This window comes from Limanda limanda, chromosome 21 (genome assembly GCF_963576545.1).
Source record: "Limanda limanda chromosome 21, fLimLim1.1, whole genome shotgun sequence".
Lineage (NCBI taxonomy): Eukaryota > Metazoa > Chordata > Actinopteri > Pleuronectiformes > Pleuronectidae > Limanda > Limanda limanda.
The window spans coordinates 7,101,710-7,120,732 of record NC_083656.1 but is presented as its reverse complement, the minus strand read 5'-3'; the positions used below and the strand labels follow the sequence as shown (position 1 = coordinate 7,120,732).

At 41.4% G+C, this 19,023-nt stretch overlaps 1 protein-coding gene across 1 annotated transcript in view; it reads left to right on the top strand.

The window, feature by feature from the left end:
* The window catches only part of atrnl1b (attractin-like 1b), a 53,467-nt gene that overhangs the window by 14,537 nt on the left and 19,907 nt on the right, over positions 1 to 19,023 (top strand). The window contains exons 18-24 of the mRNA XM_061094428.1: positions 4,059 to 4,283; positions 5,245 to 5,382; positions 7,184 to 7,277; positions 13,496 to 13,548; positions 14,918 to 15,012; positions 15,171 to 15,249; positions 17,476 to 17,633. Coding sequence (XP_060950411.1) covers positions 4,059 to 4,283; positions 5,245 to 5,382; positions 7,184 to 7,277; positions 13,496 to 13,548; positions 14,918 to 15,012; positions 15,171 to 15,249; positions 17,476 to 17,633 — 842 coding nt within the window. The remainder of the gene's footprint in view (positions 1 to 4,058; positions 4,284 to 5,244; positions 5,383 to 7,183; positions 7,278 to 13,495; positions 13,549 to 14,917; positions 15,013 to 15,170; positions 15,250 to 17,475; positions 17,634 to 19,023) is intronic.

Below are 19,023 nucleotides of genomic sequence, written 5' to 3'. Positions count from 1 at the left end.
TGGTATCGCATGAATGACTTCAGTCAGTTCACAGCTATAGATTCAGAATGATTTGAATTATCTGTGGCTCTCATCCTGGTGGTCAGGATCCTTCCTAGAGGTCAGGAAGACACAAATGCATCTCTGCTACTTAAAATGTGACATTCCTATATTTGCATTTGACCTTTTCTGCCACCGGAAAATTCAGTCTTGTCGTATCTTCGAAGGCTTCATATCACAACACAATAAATCCTAATCGATGCCAAAAGAAGTGAGATTCTTTTAGAAATTAAAAAGTACAAAAGCTGAATAAACACATTAAACCTTTTCATCTGAAAGATTTCTAAATATTGAAACGTGAAGACAGGGTTTCTCAATACTTTTTAAGAAATGCCAGTTTTCCTCTGCTCCCCTCCCGCCACCTCGCATTATCATTTGCACCACACGTAATGAAACGTGATAACGTCATCAGGAGCAGACAGCGTGATGAGGCGGAAGGAGGACGTGGCTTTCTGCTGCAGAAAGAATGAATTCTGTAATTACAATGGATATTAACACTAAAGGGCTTGAGATTATTGAACAGTTTGTTGCCAACTCATCCAGCACATTTGTTTGAATAACTAGTCATTCCTCATAACACACAGATTACAAGTTACTTCGCTCCATAGACAAAGAAACACACAAAGGACAAAACAATGAATAGAGAACAAGCAGCAATAACAAAATGTCACTGCGGCACGATACAGATCAACACCCTGCAACAAAGCACCGCCTCCATTATTATTCTCTCGATGATCCAGAAGTGAACATGGGCACGCGCAGAGGTGAAACAATATTTCCACTGCACATTGGTAAGTTGATCAGAGAGGCCCCTTTTATCTGGAGGTCGGTTTAGTTGCTCAGGTCGATGCTGTTGTTGCTGCGTGATGTATGAATTATACCGGCAGTCGTGTCAGATCGTAAAAGCATCTCTGATCAGTTTAGTGAGTAACAAATTTAGGGAGCCCAAGGGTAAAGTCTGAAATTCCTCGTGTCTGCCGCTGCCTGGGTAACACCGAGGGTTTTTCTGTGCCGTGTGGATATTTGTCTTGTGGAATTTGTCCCTTTTTTGGCATGAAGGACGGAGAAAAGTTGTCCTATTAAATTCTCGCCGTATTTTCTTCTCCCTCAGTTCGAGAGTGAATGTGAAGGGGCAAAGTCAGACAGAACAAAGTTTCAATCACCCACTTAGTCCCTTCCTCCTCGCGAGCACGTGGCTGAGTGTGCTGCATAAACGCACTTAAAACCACAGAGCCAGGATGAAATAGTCTTTAGTATTGCTGCCTCTAGGGGCACTTTGACGGAACAGATTGTGTCATATTTGAGACTCTCAGTAGAGAATCATCTAGTTTTGCAGATCTGAGGTGGCAGGAGAGGAACCTTGTTGATTTCTTGTTTGAAATCACATTTCATTTACGGCTTTCATCTAATAATCAAAAGCTTCTCTATAGCCACGTCTTACTACATTTAAAAACCACACCAGACACGTGAGCATTTGTGCCGGGAACACACTGTCCATTCGATTTCATCCGCACGGGTCAAGAAAGGTGAATTCCCCGAAGCTGCATCTGCTTCAGACAGAATTCAAAACATTCAAGGTCAAGTTGACTTTCCCTTTTTCCTCGAAGCGTTTTTCCCTCGCTCCTTGATTTAATCTGTTATATTAGAACTGGCCCTCTCTGGCTCCCTAAACCAACTCCACTGTTGCTGAAATGTTTCTGTTAATTGATTAACTCTTTCACGAAGAAGGCGCAGGAGCGTGCTTTCAGACAGTTTCAGCCCTCGGACTCCAGGAGGCGCTCTAGAATCGCTTTGGCAACTCGAAATGCATTCAAGAAGTCCTTCATCTCTAAAGGCGTCACTATTCTTAACTGTGCAATGTGACTAATGGGATTGAAGCCACAGACGTTGACAGGAACTGTTTTCAATGTGCAATGTGACCCTCTCCACGCGTTTGTTTGTGAATGCTGGCTGGTTCTCTTCTGTTGTTTTTCTTCTGGATGTGCTGATGACAAATTTCAATCTAAAACAGAAATCTATTCCAGTCTAATAGGACTTTATCTCTGGCTTTTTTTAAACTGTCTATAAATCAAAGTAAACACACTAAAGGGATTTGTACTGCCCATATTTCACAATTATCTGACAATGTCTTATTCTTAATAAGAAAGATAAGATAATCTTTCTAATAATTAATTGAGAAATTGAGAAGAAGAATTAGAAGATCAAGTGATGGAAGGGTGCATCTTGAGCCTGGAGAGAGCTGTCAAAACTGGGTCAACCCCTTGGCATTGGTTTATTAGTAGATTTTATTGCAGTGATTCTTATTATCATTTACTGCAAACTAATCCTAAACTATCGTATTCCATCATGGATCAAAAATCTTTGTCTCTAAAAACTAAGATTGAGAAAAAAACGTGAACATTTTGACAGAAGTGACCATGAAATAAAAGCATCACAGCTGCATTTGTAGGCGTTAAATTCTTTGCATGTCACTCTGCATACTACAGTCTCAGGGTTGACTTACAGGTGCATTAATGTGTCAAGTGCAAAAATGATATTTGGTCACATTGCTCTCGGAAATGCAAAACCATATGTCAAAGTGGGGACATTGTCCTTTTGCTCAATGATCTTTGTCGTCTTGGTGCAATACAATCCAGCTAAAAACAACTTTGCAAGCAGTGAAGCGTCCTCCAGACAGGAGGCGTAAAGCAAATGCAACAGGAAGTTCAATAAACAGATCCTATAAAATCTGACATTGTAGAGTTTAACCTCAAAAGTCACATTTAGATGTAATTTGCAGCTGCAGACAGATTTGAATTTAAATCCATTTACGTGTGAAAATGGCCTTGGAAGTTTCCCCCGTAAATACATTCAGACTTGTCAGAGGTTTTTTTTCCCGTCTGGCTGGTGAAAACTGTTTAAGCTGGATGAAACGAGACGTCCTCAGCTGGTCGGCCGCCATCGCGACCACCATCCAATTAATGTTATAGCAACAGATTTTGTGGTGCATGCTGCACGCTTACCGATTAATCTGTCAGAATCCAACGTTAAAGATCTGCGCTCTGTTTTGTGTGGTAGATTACGGATCTCGACTTGCTTTTGTGTTGTGGCGAGACAAGTCCCCATCCAGCTACTTATTTTCTCAGAATGGTATGTTCCCCGAGAAATGTGCCACTTTCGGCCTGTCGTCAAAACAAACTTAAATGGCCTTACTTTGCGCTGATTGCTCCTGCGTTGTCATGGCTTCGCATCCATTAGCGGAATAGCTGGAGATTTGTCTGACATAAACCGAGGTAAAAGCACTCAACGTTTGTCTCCTTAAAAGAGTGGTGACATTTTCTCCACTAAAGTGTCTGTCTGGCAGGCAACACTGAAACTTGTCAAGCAATTTGCTGGCCCCACAAGTTTCATCCCCCAGCCGGCGAAAACAGCATCGCTCCCTCGCTCGCGTGGGTTTCATGAGTTTCGGAGCAAGGTGCCACTTCACATGTCACATTTAAACCTTTCATTGAACTTTGTTCTTAAATCACAAACATTTCACAGGCTCCGGGTGCTCCGACATGTTTTCTGTCTCATTCTGGGGCCCTCCATCATCCGTGTAAGGCTGGAGACCTGTTTCTTATCCTCTTATCGGCTCTCAAATCTGTTGTCCTGACAGCTCACTAGATAACCATTTTGTGTCACAGTACAAAGAGCATCGAAGCGCCTTAATCTGCGGCTCCTGTAGAGGATAAGAAATGACTGAGAGTGAGCGTCGAATGGGCCGAAATCCTACAAAATAATCCTGAGAGCGACATCCTGCGGGATTTTGCTTTCTGCAACATAGGATTTGCGGCTGCCGAATTTTTACAGGAGCTGGAAGTCTCAAGGTGACTGGAAAATAAATGCTGCAATGAAGAAAACAAAATGGATAAATGTGGCTGATAAAATACTTTGACTCTGGGGAGGTTAAATCATTTTGGAACAGAGGCAACAAGAACTGCAACGAAACACAAAACTTGCTGTATAGAAATCTAACACAAGTTTCTTCTCTCCTCCAGCTCAGAACTGTTCGGGCCTGCAGACGTGTTCCCAGTGCTTGGAACAGCCCGAGTGCGGCTGGTGCGGAGATCCCAGCAGCACCGGGAAGGGTCTGTGCATGGAGGGCTCATACCGGGGGCCCATGAAGAGAACAGCCAAACAAGGCCAGTCCCACGACATGATTCTGGAGCCGGGCATTTGCCCCAAAGACAAAGGCTACGAGTGGGCCTTCATTCACTGCCCTGGTAAGGCCTCCTTTTCCTGTCCCTCTTACTGAAATGACCCATCACGTGTCCTAAGTGTGTCTATAAGGGAAATATCGACTGTCACATCTTCAGTTTAAAAAGATTATCTTATCAAGGATTCCTGTTACAGTTTCCCCGTGAAACTAATCCCTCCCTGCTGACTTCATGAAACCTTATTCTAGTATAAATGCTCTCATCTGTCTCTGCAACCACGACATGTTAAATGATAAAATACGCCACCGCTGTTTGTAATTTGAGAATGTGAGGAGTGGTCTGTTGCTTAGTTTTTATCATTTAATGTGTAAAAAATCTGGAGATTTATTTCATTTTGTTAATATTCATACAATGTAGAAGTCGTATTTAAAGGATCTTGGTGATATTGTGCCACATATTGGTTTACGTCTCCATGCGCCTCCGTGATATTGATTTTTTTATTTTATTTTATGAAATAAACATTACTCCCTTTTTCCTCAGAAAGACATTTTCCCTCCTAAGATATATGTTGTTGTTTTCATGCCGAGCTTCACAGAACTGAATTACAGTTATTGTCATGCAAATGTCGGAGGTGGAAAAATAATGTCTGGTTAATTGTAGTAATTTATGAAGTGCCACATAATGTACCATAAACAAGCATTTTATTTTTAAATATTATTTTTCATCAAATGTACACTTCTTTAAAGGCAGTTCAGATTATAAATAATTATTAAATACAACGTGACATAGAAGACACAAGCCACTAAAAGCAAAAACAACAACACTGTTTGTACGATCGTGTGACACAACCGTGAAACAGTCGCCCATGTGACCCGCAGACGGATAAAGACTGTGACAGTGTGCTGGCAGAATCTCCTCGTCTTGTCCCAGTTCATTAATAATACAAATCCCTGTTTGTTCCACCTTGTGTTGCTCTCTGCACACCCTCCGCTGTGAAACCCGCTCTGATATGTTTTTCCATCCTCAGCCTGCCAGTGCAACGGCCACAGCACCTGTGTGAACAGCAGCGTGTGTGAACAGTGCCGTAACCTCACCACCGGTCCTCACTGCCAGTCCTGCATGCCTGGTTACCATGGGGACCCCACCAATGGCGGCAAATGCCAGGGTGAGTGTCGCATCGCCGCACAAATTACACATTCTGCACACACACGACTTACTTGTCTCTGTTTTGGTGTCAGCAGTCAACAGATTATTTCACCTTTTCCCTCTCAACTGTACTTTTGTTATAATCAACTTCAAGTTTAAACAAATACATCTGAAATTATCTTTTCTTTTTTCTTTTTTTGGCCCCTGAACCACAATTAAGAATAAAATCATCCACTTACTGCTTTCTAACTAGTATGTGGTTTGATAAACTTTCAGTATTACAGCAACACAACCATAGAGGGCACTGTTGTGTGTTAATTAGAATTAGTGACAAATTGTCTGACTTGTGGAATGGAAATAATGCACCATGTGTTTTTATATAGATTTCTTGTCTATTCAGATTCATTTTTGGTTCTGCTAGTGAATATAGATATATATAATAGAAATGTGAAGATAATCTGTGTTGTCTGGACAAACACTCCCTGTGGGTACAGAGTGGATGTGGTGCACTGTGGGAACTGCAGGTGAAGCTGAAGGTCGAACACTCACCTCTCGTGTTACTGTGGGTTTTCATTCATTGGACTCAGAGCCCTGTGGACAGAAAAGACACATGCACACACCCTGTATGCTTTTTTGGATTAAGGGATATGAAAACTCTCAAGCAGACGTGTCGCACAGAGCTTTTTGACAGATAAAATGATTACTTGATTGTTATGCTAATTTCCATTATGTGGTTTTCAGGTTTCATTGGAGGTAATAATGAGATTTATTATCTGCGTCTAAATTTGCTCGAGTGACGACATCTAGCATCCATCCCAAATCTTAATTCCTATTAAGGAATGAGTTTAAATGGACATTAAATCTGTATTAATCAATAAATAAAAAATAAAATCTCTCTATGAAATCAATTGCAGATTGACTGAAGATTGCTAACACAGCGTTGTCAAGAAGACACTTGTCCCATTCATGAATAGCATTCCTGAGAAATTACATGTAGGCTGTTCATTGTCAGAGATGGGACACACACACACACACACACACACACACACACACACACACACACACACACACACACACACACACACACACACATCTGGGAGCTTTGTGGTCTCAGGTACCATCTGTTAATGTATAGACTATAACCATAACCTGTAAAATGAAACGACACAGGTGATCCTCTGTGATGGGAATATTCTTCCCCTTGTTTCGGAGCCCGAGGACGAAATGACCCCAAATCATTTTGTTACATTAGAACATATGCAAATTCATTCACATTTTTATCTAAAGGCGTAATCCGTCTTAATTGAGGCATTTTACAAAACACCATATTTGGTGTGAAACATACTCAAAGAGAATCCTTACATCTCAGTCTGTGAGAAAGTTAAAAGAAACTGGCAGCGAATTGAAAGCAAAAGGTCAAATTTTTTTGGAGTCCATTTTTCTCCATCGTGTTTCAGATCTCTGAAGTTCACTCACCCTTTCGAGAAAATGCACTTGTTTACCATCTCACCCAGATCAATAGCAATTTCATGTCGGTGTGCTCAGTGCAGCAGATGAAACGTTGCTAGCCTAGCTTAGCACGAACACGGCAAACAATGGGAAACTGTTATAGCAATAACTGTGGGAGAGGTTGTTTTTATTTGTTCCCTCAGGACACACACAAGGACAAGCAAACACATATATATATATGTTTGACTTTATCCACATTTTCAGCTACGTGTTATCTAACCAGTGATGCCTCTTTGCCTTTATTCTCTCTCTGACATGCTCCATTTCTGTCCCCATCTTATTTTCCATCTGTGTTTCTCTGCCCCTTCCAGCCTGCAAGTGTAATGGTCATGCAAGCGTGTGCCAGGTGTTAACTGGCAAGTGCTTCTGCACCACCAAGGGAATCAAAGGAGACCAGTGCCAGCTGTGAGTACACACACCCACACACACACCCACACACACACATTTTGTATGACATACACAAGGGCATATGTCCTGTGATCATCACCTACGTGGGCTGTGTCTACCTGTGCTTGGTTTTGGTTTTTAGACGGGCGCACATCTGAGGTCAGTGTGTTGTGAGTTTGAAAGGTAGTTACCCTTAATTTAGTAGATTTCATTGCTTCTATAATATCATTTTGGAATCACCACTCGACACTAGTTCCAATGTGCTAAATTAACTTCCTCCTCATTCAAATATCGTATCGACAGAGGTGAACGCTAAGCGATCCTGCAAGCTGCATCCACTCCTTTTTCTTCTTCTGTTATTTAATGCCGTCTCAATGTCCTGCAATTGGTACAAAAGTCTGAGCGATTCCAAAAAGTGTTTTCACGCTGCAAATGTCTGAGAGTCTGGACCAAACGAGTTAGGTGTAAAAATGCTCGAAAATAACAAAAAGGTGCCGGTTACGTGACACACATTCCATCCATCCCCCAATAAGCCGATCGTCTGTTTCATAACAGAACTGGAAGCATTTAAAGTCTGTCGTTTTGTTCCCAAAAGTTCTCATCTGCAACCCAGAGGTCAAATGAGAGCTGCACCTTCAATGTTATGACTGAAATTCACCGAGTTGAAGTAACGTCGATCAGAAGCCAGTCTCTGGGCCGCCTGTCACCCGGTCTGTAATCACTTGTGATGGAGCCCTGATGAAACGCTCGGGGCGATTTGAAGGGAGGCCCGTTTTGACAAGAAAGACATACATATATATAAGGGAAGGTGTTATGTGCTGTTCATGATATTTTGGTTTGAGCTGAAAACACTAGACTTTTGGTTCTGTTATTCTAGTAGCCGCCTGTTTTCATGATGGAGTCTTTATGGAGTCGAAAACAGCTTCTTTTATGCACCATTCGGATTTAAAATGCCACAGACAGATTTAAAAATGGATCAGATTGTCTGTTAAATTATGTCTAGGCATATTATTGCAATTCATTTCTTTTGAAGTGAAGTGCTGACATGGTTAAGCCAGAGAGAAGCATACACAAGAGGTACAAACTGACTTTCACGAACCGTTCTATTTTAATGATATAATGGGATTCATACAACGTGAGCTCCGAGGTTCCCACATAAAACCAAACAGCCAAAGCACATCTGCAAATCAACGAATTAAAGCAAATCTATCCCAGACACGAGGCAATGCAGTGAAGTTTCTAGTAACTGTGACGAATAACAGCATGTTTTACCTTCAATGTTTAAATTGTAGAGCTGATGAGACACATGAGGTCTGTATTTATGGTTGCAAAGGGGCGGAAAGTTTCCGGTAAATTTCCGGAAACTTTCTATGGGAAGTTAAGCTCGGGAATTTTGGGAATTTTGGAAAAAAAAAAAAAAAACGCAAATTAAACGCTGAGCAATAAAAACATCATTCAAGACTCTATTTTAAAGATGTATGGAATGAAGCACACACTGCACGTTGAGTTTCAACCCTCCACTGTGCATTCTTCCATCACATGCACAGATAACTCCCAGCATCCTTCACTCTACAGCAGGGCTATTGAGGCCTGCTGTAGTGTGCAGGACTATAGTCAGGTAAGTTTCAATGATATTACTGGGGAAAATATATGAGCATGCTGATTGAGGATTGTTCATCTGTTCATCTAGCCTATTTCCATTCATTTATCCATCAATTGTAAAATATGTTTACAGACGATTCCAATTGTTTGGCTAACTATATCTCTGGCATTGCATTAGTGTTTTTTTTACAAACTTTTTTCTCATCTTATCCTACAGAACAATGCCACATGCACTATATCATGTGTGGAGACATTTCACCCCATCCAATGTAAAAGGAAAGGCTGTGTACATTTGCAAATACTGTGCAAAGACCTATGTTAAGAGTGACACAACGATGCAGAAGCATATAGTCAAGTGCCCAAAGTTTCCTCAGGGCTCAAATCAGCCTATGACAAAACTAAATGTTTATATTTATGTCTGTATATGACAAGGTAAATACAGTTAGTATAAATTATCCACAAAATTTCCAGTTGATTCCTGTTAATTCCCGTTTATTCCCGTTAATTCCCGTATATTCCCGTATATTCCCGTTAATTCCCGTTAATTCCCATGGAAAGTTTCCAACTTTGAATATTCCCGGAATTTTGCAACCCTATCTGTATTTACTTCGACAGCCTGCTCCCATGGGAACTACACAGAGACAATATACAAAAAGTTTACACATTGTCACATGTGGGATTAACATGTGAGAGGCTTCATGCAATGTATGTAAACCATGTGTTTACATTAGCTGGTGTGCAGAAGAACATTGCTGTAACTACACAAGTATGACATTAAAATACAAGACTAGACAAGGAGGATGAAGAATGGTTAAATACTACAGATAAATATAAGCTGTCTTTATCCAGCCCTGGTTAAGGTATCATAATCATTTTCTGTGTTCAGCGCAGTTGTTTAACTGGATTAAACAAAAACTTTCTAGGTGTGCTCAGCCGTGACGAGCACAGTGTTAGAACGGTGCTTCACCTCCATGTGACACTTTAAGTTTACCGAGTTCATCACTTGGGAAAAATACAAGGGAGCCGACATCACAGCCTTGATAGCATCTTGAAAAATATGCACAACACTCACTGGGTGAGAGAACAGACGAATATGATGAAGAGGGAGGGAAGTGTTCGGAATGAGACCTCTTCAACGCCCTCCGAGCTTTCTGTTGACTTTGACGATAAATAAACGACACTTGACTCAGACGACATAACGTCACATTCATTTCGGCCGCCAGATGGAAAGCAGCACAGTGCCACGCAGGGCGAAACACCCGGATAGCAGGTGGCTAACAGTTGATTCAAACGACTCATTTTCCACCCTACAAAATCAGAGTGAGGTATCTGAGCAGGCCAGGCACCAGCAGGCCAATCATCATCAGCCATTTAGAAGGAGGATGTGACCATAGAGCTCCAGAGCCAGATACAGGATAGTTCCTGAAAACCATTACTGATTATCAGCTTCGAATTTTGCCAGCAACATAAACCACCAGAATATGTTGTTAATTCAGTCTCATTTACAGACTCTCATTAGGTTAGTGTTGTCATTATCAACAACCAATATTTTAGTTAAGTCTTTCATCACAAAATCAAGATGCATTTTCACATTTATAGTAAAGTGAGATCCAATTAGTGAATGTGCGGACACTGACTAAAATTTTAGTAGGTGTGTTTGTCATTTGCGACTTGTAATGTAATTTCTGGTATCTCATTACATGTAATCAGTGTCTCCCACAACCTCTGTCAGCCACTCACTCGCACCATCCCCGGCAATAACCCTTAAACAAAGACCTCTGCACAAGGGTACTCTGCCTCCTCAGCAGTGTACACAAAAAAAGTACACACACACACACACACACACACACACACACACACACACACACACACACACACACACACACACACACACACACACACACACGTGGCTTTCACACGCGCATGCACCACAGCCACCGATGCCATTAGGACCACCGAATAATAGCCGCAGTAATGAAGTGAAGGGTGCATCGGTGCAGAATGGAATTGTTTTTGAAAAACAATTGATGAGGTCCACGCTGCGTCACAGCGATGAGTCAAACGAGCGGCGAGGGGAAGGTTTCTTTTTATAGTGCTCGTTTGGATACGTACATTATTCAGGATTCTTCTCGTGCTGGAGGTAACGGGGGTTAAGCTCGGCAAGCGTGCGTTCGCTCCGGTCCCCGTATGTGTGAAGGACTCTGTAGGTTCATAGTGAATTCCTCCCGCTCACGTGTGTCTGTTTGTGCATTCTGCCTGTTAAATCTCCGAGAGTGCACTAGCACAGACAAAGGTTCAGGTTGAGTGTAGATCAAATTAAGATACAGCGCAGGGCTATTGCCTAGAGTTCAGATGTGTGCACACATGCATGTAGGTGTAGATTAAATTAAGATAAAGGGTAGAGGAGCTGCATCATACACTTCATGATGAGCGTGTGGGTACGTGTGTGTTTTTTTTTTTGCCGTCTGTAAATGCCATGAAGCTCAAACGCCCCAGGAGTGATGTTCTGTAAGGTTCAAAAAGCCGTTGGCGCCATTACTCCTCCGTCCTTTGTACCGTGGTAAAAGAGACCGGCCCCTCGTGTTTAACCTTAACAGGGATCTGGCTCTTCCGCAGCTCGGCGTCCTGCATCCATTAGATCAGCCGGCTTGCTGATGCTTGTCCTTCAGGAATCTCTGGTTAGATATATCGTGCAGCAATAAAATCCACCATGATTAGATTAGTTGATAATATTAATGCACGAGCCTCTGGGAGGGGTGAGCAGCTCCAACAAAATGTTATACAAGCTTTAAATATATAATATCTAACAATTCTACATTAAAATGTCTAAAAACGACAAGACATATGTCAAACATTTCATTGACTATCTAAGGTCAAGTTACAGTTTTCCGAATTTTGATATTTATAGTCAGATGTGTTCCTTCCCCCCTCATCTGCCTGATGTTTTTTTGTGTAGAACTTTCACTGGTGATGGCGTCTGTCTCATGAATCCAATTTTAGAATCCAGTCTCACCCCCCCCCCACCCGCCCGCCCCACTCCAGCACTGTAACATCACTAACGGCCACCTCCTCCTCAGTGACATTCTCTGATATTCTCCTTCTCGCAAGTCTAATTGGAAACTGTGAAAGAAAATCGGCGCGATAATAGATATCGTAATGTTTCTCCACCTTATTTATGGAGTTCCAGTGCACGCGTGTGATATTACTCAGCCTGGTTATTGGGTGAACGACAGCAGAGTGAAGATAAACGAGTTCAGATCAGATTGTAAACAGTTAAAATGCATTGAGAGAAACGTTGAGAAGGAGATGGAGACGCTGCTGTCCGGTGCCTTATGTTCCTCCACATAACAATGCTTTGGAAGGACACACTCACACACTAACCCTCAACAACAACAACAACAGTTCATGTTGACAAATTGTTTTCTTTGTCACAACTGAATTTAAAATGCAGAGTATTTTTGGCTGCAATAACACAGTAACACTCATGTAGGAAAACTCTTTGTACTGTTAAACTGCATTGGTTTGAGTATATCGCGCAAGAAACACTTATCACAGGAATTTTCTTTAATCCAAGTTATGAAATAGAAATCTGAAACTATTTTTATATTTTCCATTTGTGAAGACTGTGGTGATATTCAAGTATCGGGCCTTTATTTTAGCAATATTATTTGTATGTATGTAAGGAGAGTTATGGAACTTTACCTCAGTCCATGTCTGCTAATCATACCTTTTTTAAATGTGTAAAATAATCCACAAATGTATATGTGTATTCACATGAGTGTGTTTGAATGATAACATTTGTAAACATGTACAACTCTCATTATACATTTCCCAAAGGCTTTAAATCTAGTTTATCATCTAACCATAATGAACAATAGGCAAATGCAACCTTGTTATCCTCCAGTTTTCACACCATGTTTGCTCCTTTGTAAAATGTCTAAGGAAGCATCTTGTATATTAAAAGAAATTAGTAACATTTTGAAAAAGATAAAGCAACATCATATTGTATTTACAGTATTGGAGCTTTCGTATCGACCACTCCAAGAGCTTTGCAGTGCAAGACACATTCCCACAGCACTCCTGTACACAGCGCTTTTACTATTACACTCGCCCGCAGCCCTCAGGGGCAATTTGGGATTCAGCTTGCTACTTAGGAATGCTGACTGGAGGAGCCAGGGATCGAACCACCGTCCTCCTGTTTAGTGAACGACCCGCTGTAACTCCTGACCCAACAATTTATCAAATCCAGCCCCCTTTTAAAATAACTCATTTTGTTTGGTGTTTCTTCTTAAATTGGATTTATCACCTGAATTTAAAACCATAGACTACATTTTCCTACAACGGATTAACTTAGTCCAATACTTTGAGTTGTTGCTCGGTGAACAGGTGATTGCGTCACTGTGTTGCTCTGATAAACAGAACTTTTCTCTTCCCCCCCAAAAATCCAATTAACTCAGAAACTATCAGATTATTTCTTCTTTGTCAGAAGTACGAGACTTGACGAGGAGCCAACAGCGAGAGCTAATGCGCTGGCACTCGGCGTCCACCGCTCCCCGATAAGAGGCGTTCTTCCTCTCAATCTGTTAGCACTCGTCTTCATCTTGTTCTCTCCTCTCTGTTTTTCCTCACTGCAGATGTGACTCAGAAAACCGTTACCTTGGCAATCCACTCAGAGGAACCTGTTACTGTGAGTAATTCTCTACTGGACAGCTACTTGCTGGAAAGACGGCTCATACACTAACACATGCACACACACACACACACACACACTCATCCTCACACTCACCCCTCCTTGATTATTCTTGGCTATTCTCTCGCCGCTTTTCTTTCTGCCTCTCGCCGCTTCTCCACTACTTCCACTCTTCCGCTCAGGGCAGATGGAGCGTCTTAGCACTTTGGCACCAGGGGTGCTTGTTCGGCGACAGAATGACTTGTCTTGAAAATGTCAAGTGCATCAGAAGGAGTGAGTGATTGAAGTAATCAAGGAGACGGAGGAGTAAAAACTCTCCACTTGTCTTCTCACTCACTCGAATCATCCGCCTACTCATTCATTCATTTAGGAACTTGACTAATTGGCAGTTTCACTTGTCGAGTGACAGGAAAAAATCTATCAATGCAAGCAATTTAAAAAAAGCTGCATAATGAAAAGAGGAAGATACATTAAGTCTGCCCCCGGTGTCGAGCTGGTCGCACATCTGCTCCTGTATTCCTGTGTATACTGTACGTGCCGGTGTTTGTGCTGTGTGTGTTGATTTTGCATGATGATGCCGTGTCCTTCACGGTGCTGCGGTACGAGGTGATTCGTTATCTGCGTTTCAACACTCTGCTACTGACAACACAGCCCCTGCCAAGGTTTTGTCCCCTTTTTTTTTGAAATGCCACAGCCTGACACCAGGCTCGACGAGCGGAAGACGGGCAAACCAAAACCCTGAAGCTTGTTTTAACCTCTGTGCGCCACTGGGACTTCTTCTTGAGCTCTGTCACCCAGGACTGTAAACACGACGCCCCTCACACCATCCGAAAGGCCGCTGACCACGGATTAACATGCAGCCGCCATTGTGACATTATCAAATTTCCTCACTGTGTGAAGTATCCGCCCTCTCAATGTAACTCTTTGAGCTTTGAACAAATAACACAGAATACATTAAAGATGTTATATATATTTTGTATCTAAATATTAATTGTTCATAGATTCTTCATTTACATTGTGGGAAATTATGAATGTCATTGTGACAATCTACCATTAATTATCAATGAACTACCTAATTAATCTTGTAGGTAATTGTCATGTTCAGGTATTCGTACTTGTCGTCTGCTTGATGAGAAAATTGTTCCCCCCCGACCGCAGTCACTGGATTTGATTACAGACATTTTCATATCACTTGACAGACTGTGAAGTTTCTCCTGATCACACATTTGTATTTGTATCTCATCACTTCGGGCTCTAGAAGTGTAAGCTAATGCCGGCAGCTCGGCTTGTGTACACGCCCTCAGAAAGTTGCTTCTCCTTCTTGTGTGAGATACAACATCTTTTCCTGTCTGATTTATCTAAATAGACAATCTCCTGATCGACTACCAGTTCACCTTCAGTCTCATCCAAGAAGATGACAATCACTACACCGCCATTAACTTCATGGCCTCACCTGAGCAGGTAACAATTTTCACAAATCAAAGTTCTTTGTCCGGAAACAGAAGCAGCAACAACATAAATTGCTGCTCTTGTTTGAAGACGTGACGCGAGTGCAGCTCTCTGTTAAATCTGCTGCAGCATTTAAAGTCTGAGGTTTTTTTTATGTTCTTCATCGACAGGCAAACAAGAACTTGGACATGTCCATTAACGCATCCAACAACTTCAACCTCAATATCACCTGGTCAGTGGGATCAACAGGTACTTTCACCTAATTTTACAATTTTATTGTAGAAATGTCTTGCTCTGTTTTTCTCCTTCTGACATATTTCATTTATTGATTCCAGTCACAGTAAAGCAAGTTAAGTGTTAAACATGTTCACGGCAACAAATCTAATGAGCTGTATATATAAAAGAACATTTCAAAGGATTCATTAAGCAAACATTCTTTGTTGTCAGTTGGCTTTAATGTCACAGTGTCAGTGATGTTAGAATCCTTTGATATCTTAGATGCAAAGATGAAAGATTTATACGATCTGAAGAGAGAAAAGAGTGTTTTTGACCTGAACAGATCTATTAGTCTAATATAGTGATATGGATAGCACCACCTACTCCCAAAAGAAGGTAAGCCTCGTTTTCAAACTAAATTCAATTTAGATAAAGTTTTCACGATGGGGTCTAACTTGATCGGGTGGACCGTAATGCGTGATAAGTGAGCATCTGTCAACGGTGCTTGACAGACGCAGGAAGTGAAGCGTTCCTCCACTAACCGCAACAGGCTTCCAACTGCGTGTGCTCGGGCCCGTCAGTGCTACAACGTAGCCCTAGTTGGGATTGAAATCATAAGATGTCAAATTTAAGGTGTCTCAAGACTGAAGTCATTTTTGGGACAATTGCACCAAATTACCCAGAATATGTTTTTTAGCATTGAAAGGTCACCGAGCAGGGATTCACACCCACAACCCCAAGGCATAATTTTCCATTTCCACATAAAATCAAATGCTAGTAATTTAGCCCAAGCATATTTAGGAAGTCATTTTCATCAGCACTGGTTTATTTGCACAGACCAGTCAGACATTAGACTGATTAGATAAACTGTCCATATTTATTGTCGTCTTTATGCTAAATTATTGTGAATCTAATCACCTTCTTCCACAATACTCATTGAAATACTGATAAAAGCCATTCAGGCAAAATTTGCTTTAGCTCCTTCTTTGTTTTTTGTTAATTAAAGTCGTCATTAAGTCAGTAGGTAAAGCAGGACCTATAACGCAGCCTCTCTTGCTAGTGAGTCCTGTGTCACTGTTGAGTGGATATTATAGGTCCGCTGAGACCAGACACCCAAGGACACTGCAGTGGTCCAGTGCCACTGTTTATCACGTTCCCTCCCTTCTCTCTCAAGTCATCTGCCACTTGCTCCGTCCCCCCCCAACCACACACAGACATTGTCCAACCACTAAAACACTCTAAACTCTTCTGCGCCTCTCCGTCACCTCAACCTTTGCGGCGCACCGTCATTAATATTTGAAGCCGGGTCTCCTTTAAAAGATATTGTGTCTCAGAAGGAACAGGAGCCTCTTCACAATTGACGAGAGCGTGCGGCGCCTTTGGGTGGTTGGGGGGGGTGGGGGGGGTACAGGGTGATTTCAATTAAGATAAACACGCTCACATAGCCACACTCAAGCTGTCATTTTCACTTCTTTTGTTTCCGAGTTGTGGGTTGGAATGTCAATGTTGAGGACTCACTGACACGAGGAAGAATGAGAAATTACTTGAAACATCGAGGAAAATAAACTTTATTTAAGGAGTTTGCTCGGAAAATTTTATAGATTTATCTCAATATGGTTGTTAGGAATTGTATTTTAACAAGACAGTCTTCAAGTTGGCTCCTGAATTTGACCGTGTAGTATTTAATTCAGTGAAAATATATTTTATTCTCTTGAAATCTTGTTATCTAATATCCCAGAAGTTACACATTTTAACTATCATCTTTTAACTGCACTCATGGAAACGGACTTGTGGTAAACAGCTCATCTTTGCAGCTTTTGCTCTTAGAGCCATCTGCCTTCTGTCCCGAATGCTAAATTCTTGGTGTCAAATAAACTAATGCAGTGTGTGATATGTATTCAAGTGATGAATAAGTGCCAGTGTGACTCAGTCGTGACCCCCAGACGGCAGCGTTTCAGTTCCTGTCTCAAGCTGTGCTTTTCACATCCGTGTCTAATTAACAGTAGAACATGGATTTCGTGTGTAATTATTTAATAAAGCTCCACCGTTTTAGGTCAACTGAAAAATATGTTTAATGCACTTCAGACTTCATAATAATTGAGATGAGAGCTTCCCTGTTGTGTCAACTGGCTTGATCAACCCACTAATGGATTCATAATAATACGTTGCAGCCGATCCGGTGTGATTTCTGCTCAGAATGTGCAGTAGGTGAGATCACTGAGCAGTGTGCTGAACATGTGGCCTCTTTTGCCTCAACAGCCGGAACCATTTCTGGAGAAGAGGTGCCCATCGTGTCCAAAACCAACATCAAGGAATACAGAGACAGTTTCTCCTGTGAGAAGTTCACCTTCAGAAGCAACCCAAACATCACCTTCTATGTCTATGTCAGTAACTTCTCATGGCCCATCAAGATCCAGGTAAGGACTGAGCCTCTGACCCTCAACCGACTCTTATGCGGCCAATAACGCAGGGATCAAGTTGTTTCTGTCTCGTGTGGTATCACAGACTTCTCACTACATATACAGTCTTCAAAACAGATCCCATTTTATAAACTAGAGTGATATTCTTTATCTCCATATTGCATTTACATATATTGAGGTCAGACACATTCCCGGATTCGCCCCTTCAATCAAATCTGCTACAAAAGTTAAAGGGTTCTTTCCTGACCCACAAACCCACCCCTCCATCAAGTTTCAATAAAATCCGTTCAGTAGTTTTTGTGTAAACCTGCTAACAGACAGATAAACGGCGATGGAAACCTGAACTCCTTGGTGGCTGTAACAATGGGTCCCAGTTCTACACATAAAGAGAGCGGGAGCAGCCATCTTTGCAGATGCAGAGCTCTGTTGTTGCTCAGGGTGATTTCAAGTGCACTTTATTCTAATTACAGGTTTAATGACCGATGGTTAGCACGGAGAGGTGCACAGCTGTTTTTTAGCAGGCGGAAGCAAAGCACCGTTTAACCTTTTCTGGTCCCGCTGAAAGGAGGAAATCAAGGTTTTGATGTGGTGTATGGGGGAGGGGGGGGAATTATAACACTGTGAGAAATAAATGCCATATGCTGTTTTAGATTTGCAGGAAAACAATTAATCTGTTGTCAGGAAAACCCTTGGTAAGGCAATAAAAACAAATGGGGCTTTAGGACACACAGCGCTAATTTCAGTGACTGCAACAAAATGACAGACTCAGAGCAACGTGCAGAGACTTCAAAACAAAATCACGGAGGTAATGGGAGGAGAGCAGGCTGCTGCTCGTCAGAGCTGTGACTTTGACAAAGGAAATTTAGTCTGTACTCATCTCTTCTTCCCGTATGCAGACAGGTTGATTAACGGCGATAACTGGCCGCAATTTAAGTAAACATCACTTAAGTTTATTTTAATTCCAAAGGTTAAATAATAATTAATTTCTCAAACATAGGATGTGTTTGGCACTTTGATAGATTATTTAACATCTGGATACATTTAACTCCTGTCACTGTCTAGTAATATAAGGTATATTAAATGGGGACAGTTACACCAAGTTTTATACATCATGTTTAATAATTCATGAAAGTAATTTGAATTGTTAGTTGCAGCTCTACAAACACTTTTATTTCTTAAAACAAGTTATATTTATATTTATTTTGCCAGTTCAAGTTCTCTTTTAAAGACAATAAAAACGATCCATCAGCCTGTGGTGCCTGCAACCTTTCTAAAACTCCAGGTCTCAGCAAAAAGCAAAAAGCTTTTATTGAGAAATTTGATAGATGCAGTTATAATTTCTAATAACATCACAAAATAGCCTTTTTGCTAATTAGCCCGCTCCCAC